The 7,935-nt window shown below is 40.6% G+C and overlaps 1 protein-coding gene across 2 annotated transcripts; it reads right to left on the bottom strand.

Annotated features, from left to right (window-relative positions):
• Positions 1–211: 211 nt before the first annotated feature.
• LOC104440827 (phytochrome E) lies at positions 212–7,550 on the bottom strand. 2 transcript variants are annotated; one of them, XM_010053811.3, is made up of 4 exons: positions 5,051–7,550; positions 3,506–4,313; positions 2,013–2,306; positions 212–923 (listed from the first exon to the last, which is right to left on the bottom strand). In XM_010053811.3, exons 1-4 carry the CDS (start codon positions 7,020–7,022, stop codon positions 677–679), a joined length of 3,321 nt encoding a protein of 1,106 aa, XP_010052113.2. In that variant the 5' UTR covers positions 7,023–7,550; the 3' UTR covers positions 212–676. The 2 variants fall into 2 exon arrangements, with proteins under 2 accessions (XP_010052113.2, XP_010052114.2); XM_010053812.3 differs by having other exon boundaries at positions 2,013–2,303.
• Between the last annotated feature and the right edge of the window lie 385 nt (positions 7,551–7,935).

Genomic DNA, 7,935 nt, shown 5'->3' with positions numbered 1-7,935 from the left:
TGCACATACAAGACTCGGCATACATTTCAGATTCAAGATCTTCGAAACCGAACATACTCGTGTTGATTTAACGAGCTAGTATGGTGGATCTAAAAAAGTACACCAGACGGACAGTGCACACTTCGGAGTTTGAAGAAAATCCACTAATAGCAGCATCATAACGAATAATAGTCCGCCCCCATCTATTCCTACTATGTCTTGCAGTATAAGATGGCAATGCTATTGCAGTATCGTGATATTCCCGATCTATCCATACTGCGAGTTGTAACATAAGACAGCAATAGTATTGCAGCATGCACAAGATGCAGCAGAAGAAGGATCCCATCTTTGCATTGCCCAGCCCATCCATGCATCGAAAGCAATTGCACAAAAAAACAAAGGCATTATTTGGCTTACAAAAGAAGACCGGGCTAGCTTATCTTTCCATAAGGTTTCTTTGCTGACCAGGGGAATCATTACTTACCAGCACAGCTTATCCCCGGATACTTGTGCAGGGGTTCCTAATATTCTCCACAGTTCTTGCCAAAAAAGGTGAACCTAAATTCGAGAGACTACATATGATGTGTTGTCCGTACTAAAGACCACTTTCTCAGGCAACTTTGTGTGTGTCGTGATGAATTGGGCGTAGCAGAATGCATTGACCTCAAAAGTATAAGATTTTAAGAGATATGTCACGTCAACATGCCTGTTTCTGGTTAGAGCATCTTGTGTGTCTCTCTCTATGCGTTTTAAGATCAAGGTCGAAGACAAAGTAACATCTCTCGCTCTCTCTAATATAGTGGACCTGACCGTTCATTTTGTTGAGAAGTTTCCGCGACAGGTTTAGACCGAGGCCCTCCTGTGTACTTGTACTCCAGCGATTCTCTCCATTAAACATATCATCGATCAGAGCAGAAGGCAGACCTTGCCCGGCATGTACCATCCTACATAAATGAGGAGCTGAACAGATTAGCATGAAAAAACTAATACATAGCGGTTTGGGTCACTCAGAGGCATTTAGGAATAAGACAGACCAAGATTATAAGTCAGCAAATTATAATGATAAAGACTGGCACATGTCCAGGCTTCCATGCAGGCTGGATTATGATACTGCTACCTTTTAGTACAGTATTCCGTTGCTTAGTGATCTATCGCCTTCTATGGAAAAACTTTGAAGCTTACAATCAGGGACAGTTTATTCAGATTGAATATGCATTATTGCCATGACTTGCAAGGAAAAATGCAGCTTCATTGAGTTCAAAGAAAGACCTATGCGTGAGATGCACGTTCACTTGTACCCCTTGATATAAGAAAAACCTGATCTCAGAGGCTAGTCTAGTCATTATAATGTTATTGCGGCGCTGACAGTATTTTAATTAAGTAGAAGTCCCCAATCTGCCAATGCTTTCAACAGATGTTTTGTGATTTGTAATCTAAGAAGTAGAAATTAGAGCAAAATTTCTAGCATCTCTTACACATAATCATCACTTGGGAAAGACAACAATTGGACCGTTCTGGGATGAACAAATCCTCATTCAATTTTGTTTTTTCTCACCGCACATATGATACAGGGATAATAATAATAATAGTATCATAAATTCCAAACAAGATCTCCAAAATTTATCGCCTTATGTACATCAGAAGTCGCAATCCGTAATTTTAGTACTATGCTATGTAAATGCAGCTAAGATGCACAAGCACTGTCAAGAGCCTTCATCATAGGCTACATTGCAGGTGGCAGTAGGATTGCTTTTATGAGACAGAAAGCATATCTTCCTTAGTTTAGAAATGTATCAAAAACCAAGACAATCTTGTTCCCAAAAGGACCAAACAGAAAAATCTGAACCCATGACTAGGAAAAAAAAAAGAAAAAAAAGAAAATGAAGAGTGGCCATACTAAGTGGGCAGTTGTCAAATACTCTCATAATTAACTAATTCAGTTGTTAGTAAGACTGTTTTAACCGCTGCTTGTTATAGATCCAGAAGACCAATTTAAGAAAAAATATAGAATGTCTGAAACAGTCGTTCAGTACCTGATTTGTATCCGCATGAATTCACTGCCATCCTGTATAAGCTTTAACCCAGGCAAAATCTTTATTTCCACCCAGCCATCTGGTGAAGAGGCGTGGCGCACAACATTTAGCAAAAAGTCCGATAGGACAAGTTGAAGCCTAACTGGGTCACCAAAAAGGCTCAGATTTTTCATTTCCTCTGGAATTTCGTGAAAGAGCTGCAAATTCCTTTCTCTCAGTGGGATCATCACTTGACTAATGACGGCATCTAAAACACTTCCCAGAATAAATTCTTCCGCATTCAGCTCCACACTGCTGCATCGACCAGCATAATAAACAAGTATAGGCATCGCCTAGCTTAGAAAGAGTAGGGAATAAAAGAAACAGCAGTAAAGCATCATGAAGTACTGGCTTGTGCATAACTAGCAATATCATGACAAGCATGTATTTCAACAAATTTTACCAAAACCACAGAACAAATTGACTGAGAAAGGATGAATGACTACAGATCTGGTGAGGATTAACTTAATGTATTTCAGTTGGATTTACTTAATGCTTGTTAAGTAGCAAGAAAGTGAGTTCGTCTCTTAGACTAAGATGAAATAAGCATTTCGAGTCCTTGCACTACCATGACATGTCTCACTATGATATGTCAAAGTAGCCACCAGATGATAATATCACCCTGCAAAGCCAATGAATTGTCCTTAGTTGTCCTCATAAAAACCTCACAGAAAAAATGCCTGGACATGTGTATGAAACTTCTTAAAGCATATTCATATCAAACCACCCATTATCTAATAGATGGTTCCATAAAACTTCACATAGTATCAAAACAGGAGGTCTCGAGCTCAAATCTTCCTAAGCCCCTATTTGTCTAACATACTATAAATTTCCATCCTTTGATCTTAGGTCAAAGTCCAAATTACGAATGATGGGACAGTGCTAGAGTATTTAATACTAAACCTCACCTCATTTAAGAACTTAAAACTTTTAGAGCAATTGACTATGATTCTACAAAATTTTAAAATACTTATATCGCTTATCCAAGGGATTTCAATAGGCATTTTATTTATGTAGTCTCCGTCCACCTATTAAGGTTAAGCTTTAAGTTGGACTTTCCAACATAGTATTAGAGCTAAGTTCTACCACGTGCCATTTTTTGTCTGGTTTACTCATTAGAGGGGGTGTTAAAGGATACCACATTATTTATCTACAGGTTTCCATAGGCCATACATCTATGTAGTCTCCTTCCACATATCAACTAAACCTTTTAGGTTGGACAATCTAATGAAACCCATCAGTTGAACAAGGATTTTGACATGACTTATCCTCAATTGATTAGCTCAAACCTAAAGTACAGCAGGCTTGAATTTTAATGTGTCTAAAGTGGTCATAAATAAAAAAGAATGATGAGATATATTCCTGATGCTAGCAGCTTGCAAATATAAAAACAAGTACAATAAGAATTCCCAATATTTAAGCAAATCAGGGGCCTTCATGACAGAGATACCTACCCATCATATAAGCTTCCAAAATCCATATCCTCTATGATCGTCATGATCTGTCTTTCACAAGCATCACTTGTATCAAGAACTTGCTTCTGGTTTTCTGAAACAGCTGTAGTTTCCAGAAGTTTGTGGGTAAACCTGATGCCATTTAAAGCATTTTTCATTTCTTGACGTACATAAGCCAACTCCTTCAGTTTTAAAGCACACTCAGCATCCTCTTGGCCTTGTCCTTCAGGGATAAGCTGTGCATCAGGTGTAATAATTTGCAAGAAGCAGAAGCATCCGACAATGTTTCCACCTGTATCAGTTCTCCGGCTTGCCGTTAAGGAAACCTCCACAAATTTCATCTTCCGATTGAAAAAGCCAAAAGGGAAGTTCTCGGTGTCTTGTCCACTTATTCCTTGATACAACAGAATCATAAATTTAGTGAGAGTCTCCTGACCTTTTAGTCGACAGTACCCGCCAAAGATCTCTCCAGGAAGTGTTTTACCTATGACCTCATGTCTCATCCAACCTGTCAGCTTCTCCATTGCAGTATTCCATTCAGAGCAGCAACCGTTATCATCTGAAGCGAATATAGGAGGAATTAATGGGCTAAGACTCTGTATGATAGCTTTGTAATCCCCTTCCAAACGTACAAACTTATCCATCACCATCTTCTCACATGTGATGTCTTGACCAATGAAACATACCCCAATGACATTGTTTGTGTAGTCTCTACTTGTGCAGGCATTTGCCAAGATATAAACAACTGAGTTCTGCAGATGAAGACCAAAGGCCCTGAATTTTAACTCAATATTTTTATCTTCCTCACCTGGATATCATAGAATCAAGTAAAAGTGACATTCACGCCATTAATGAGACTAAAATTATAAGTATGAAATCAAATCCCTAATTTCCATCTAAATTTCACTCACACTGTAAACAGAAATGAACGGCGACAAACAAGAAAAATCACCAACATGTTGAAGGGATACAGGGTGTTGTCACAACAATAATATAGTGGATGCTCTAAGGAATGATGGCTTTAGAGGCTTCTCTTTGATATGCCTCACTCATCATAATGTGGAAGAAATAATCCCTACTTCAATCACATTACACTTACACAACCAGCATTCAAACCTGATAAAAGAGGAGACCAAGAAACCTGCCATGAAAAAATACAAACATCTTCATGGAACTCCAAAAAATTGCTCAACTCTTAAAAATGAAAACACGGTCAAAGTGGCATGCTAGTGATAGTAATAAAGGTAAGGGTTGAATTCAAGTGAATCTCTGAGAAGATAAAAACTAACCAACAGAATGACTGAGGCAAATCTCAGTGAACTCATTAGAACAAACCAATGAAAGGACATAATCAAAGTAATGATGTAGTTAATGCCGGTTCAAGAGAAAGTAGCTTCACAAGACCGTTCTCTGCAAATGTTTAGAAAGAGAACTGAACAGAAAATACAGACCAGCGAATCACAGGACAGGAAACTAGCTGATAGAGCAAACTGATGAATAACTTACTGCAACTGTTGATATGGGATAAAAGGAAAAGAAACTTACCCTGCAAAGCTCTGCATAAAACATTTTCAAGAGTTCCACGTGAGTCCTCATGGATGAATTCATTAACCAGGGATTTCCCAATAGCTTCATTAGTTGGCAACCCTGTCAATTCAGCCATTTTTGCATTCCACCCATTAATAAGACCAGCAGAATCGACTCCAAATATAGGAGCTGTCGCAGTTTCAATCAATCTAACCATTTCACATGCTACCGAACTGAGTTCCTCTATTTCGTGCATCTTGGTATCAGTTCGCCCTGCAGATGTCAGGGCCTTAGAACCCCTGAAATCCATATCCAGAAATGAGTCTCTCATTATAAGTTGCAATGAGTGGATTGCATTAATCTCCGAGACTTCCCACGGCAAACTTCTGCACTTCACCACTTCAAGAAAAGCTTTAAAGGATGATCTTGGATGCATCCTTCCACCATCATCCTTATTTTGAGGATGATGCTTAGCTCCACCCCATTTGATTTCGTTTGCTGTATGTGACCTGAACCAGAACAATATATCCCTTGAAGTTATTCTCGCAGTAGCCATGCCGCAAACAGCACTACCCAATGAAGCCGCCCCAGGGTAATCAGCATCGGCCAGACTATCAGTACTCAGACCTGTAGAATCCCCATGATTTGTAAGCAGCCACTCAGCAAGGTCCTTCACTTGTGCCTCAGTAGGAGTCACACCCAACAACCAACAATTCCCACCATAATATAATGCAGCTCCGTCACACTTGACAAGATCCATTACACTAGGTGATTGAGTGATGATACCAAGTGGGGCATCTCGAAGCAGCATGTCACATAATAAAGTTTGCGTCCTCAGAATTTTCTTTTCTGCCAACCGTGATGCCAATTGAAGCTCCATATGGAGCTGCAGCCCAAATGCTTGCATGAAGAACTCACAAGCATATCGAAGTGGGAAAGGGACATATCGTGGTGAAGTATGGTGGCACACTACCAAACCCCAGAGTTTCGTTGAATCACCGCTGTTGACAATAACAGCCATCACCAATGATGCAATGGAACCCATGTTTGCCATGTACTGTTTGTGACACCCGTGAGGTGATCGAAGAGTCGAATTAACCAAGCAAAGAGGCTGCTTTAATTCTTCGCTTTGGAAAACCTTAACTGGATCTGCATTGCAATCACAAATCATCCTAACACGATTTTGCTTGAACAAAAAACGAGCAGCTTGAGGGATATCCGTCGCAGGATAATGCAATCCCTGGTATGGTTCTAGATCAGACCTTCTGATTTCAGAAATGACTTCACCATGATCATCATCATGGAACTTATATACCATAACCCTGTCATATCCAGTCAGCTTCTGCACATCCTCCACAACTGTATCACAGAGCACACCAATATCTCCCCCAGGAAGTGACTGCAACCTAGAAATCGCACGAACAGCTAGCTTCTGCGACTGCACTGCACCAGCAAGAGACATCGCAGGATCGCCAGACTTCGCAGGCTCCAAATCTATCACAATCCCCACATCAATCCTATGAAGTATAGCATAATACGGTTTCTGGGTGCCCCTAGAATAAACCCAAACTGGGTTCAACAGCGAAATCTCCCTCGAAGCTGCTGCTTTCGCCAGCGAAGCACCCGAAGAAGGGGTAAAAAGGGTTCTTGCATCGACCCCAATCAGACCCTTCTCTGATCTTGACTCCAAAAACTCACTCTCAAGCCTAATCCCCAGCAACTCAAAGCAATTCTCACTGTAACCGATGATCCTAAAACCCGGTTCTTCGACGGCGAGCATACAACCAAAGGGCTGAGTGAGGCCACCCCTTTGGATTCTTGACAAATAGGCAGTGATTTTCTCCTCAGGCACTACCTGAGGAACGCCCATGACCGACTTGGTGTAATCGAAGGACTTACCAGAAACGCTGGACTGCTCAAACTCAGCCATAAGCATAGCGTCCGCATTGTAGTGAGCAATCGCTTTGTCCCTGTTGTTGCCCTGTCTCATCGTGTCGCTTCCAGCAGATGAAACCAGAGTTGTGACGTTGTTCTTCTTCTGGTCTCCTCGCAGTACCACCTCGAGATACTAACGAGTTGGTGGATATTTGTGAGAGATTCTTGTGGGCATGGTGGGATTTGGAGGAGCGGGAGTGGGAGTTGCAACAGTTGGTTCTTTATCATCATTGTCCTTCTAGGTTCCCCTTCTTGATTCTCGTTGCAGCTTCCATGCGTCCTTTTCATTCTTTCACGCAGGTGGGTCTGTCTCCCTCCCTTTTCTGTGTGTGTTGCTTTGAGGAACACATGAACTAGTGGCTTCTAATCGAATGTTGTCCCCAGTACGACCTGTTCTCCTCCATTTGATAGTACAAGTGAAGAGTGTGTGTGTGTGTGTGTGTGTGGATGGATTTCTCAATCGCCTGCTTTCGCTGTCTCCCTCTCCATCACACAACCAGGGCCACGTCTCTCGACATGGCCCCAAATTTGCAAATTCTGGTTGCAGCAGAACTTTGCCAAATGTGCCCACCAGTGCTTGCCTCTCGAGGAAACACAAGGATGAGGATGACAAATATAGTGACAATGTTTTTTTTTTTTTTTTTTCCCTTTGCTCCTTGGAAAGCATGAAGAGTTTGCCTATGAACTTAAAAGAGTGTCCGGGGAAAATATCTTCCATACAACAACGAGATTGTTTGATACCATTTTTCCAACACAAAAATATCGTCACAACTTGGCACAGGAGACACATGACTGTCAAATTTCATAAAAGTACACTTAAATGTCAAATTGGAGAAAAAATGAATAATTAAGTGTTAACAATAAAAATTTCTAGCCAAACAACTGATGTGATTTTTTGACAAGAATTTAAAATGATGTAGCATTTTATTTTTTAAAAAATTTATTCACATAGATAGGGCAAACAATGT

Source organism: Eucalyptus grandis, chromosome 4, assembly GCF_016545825.1.
Source record: "Eucalyptus grandis isolate ANBG69807.140 chromosome 4, ASM1654582v1, whole genome shotgun sequence".
Classification (NCBI taxonomy): Eukaryota; Viridiplantae; Streptophyta; class Magnoliopsida; order Myrtales; family Myrtaceae; genus Eucalyptus; species Eucalyptus grandis.
Note: the sequence above shows the minus strand (reverse complement) of the source record. Positions and strands in the feature narration are given on the sequence as shown.

Bases quoted from the DNA above. Each gene is read 5' to 3' on its own strand.
- LOC104440827 (XM_010053811.3), bottom strand. From the start codon at position 7,022: ATGAGACAGGGCAACAACAGGGACAAAGCGATTGCTCACTACAATGCG. The intron at 2,307-3,505 runs GTAGGTATCTCT...TGGTCGATGCAG, and splicing joins TTTGGAAGCTTATATGATGG to CAGTGTGGAGCTGAATGCGG. The intron at 924-2,012 runs GTACTGAACGAC...TCATTTATGTAG, and splicing joins TTCATGCGGATACAAATCAG to GATGGTACATGCCGGGCAAG.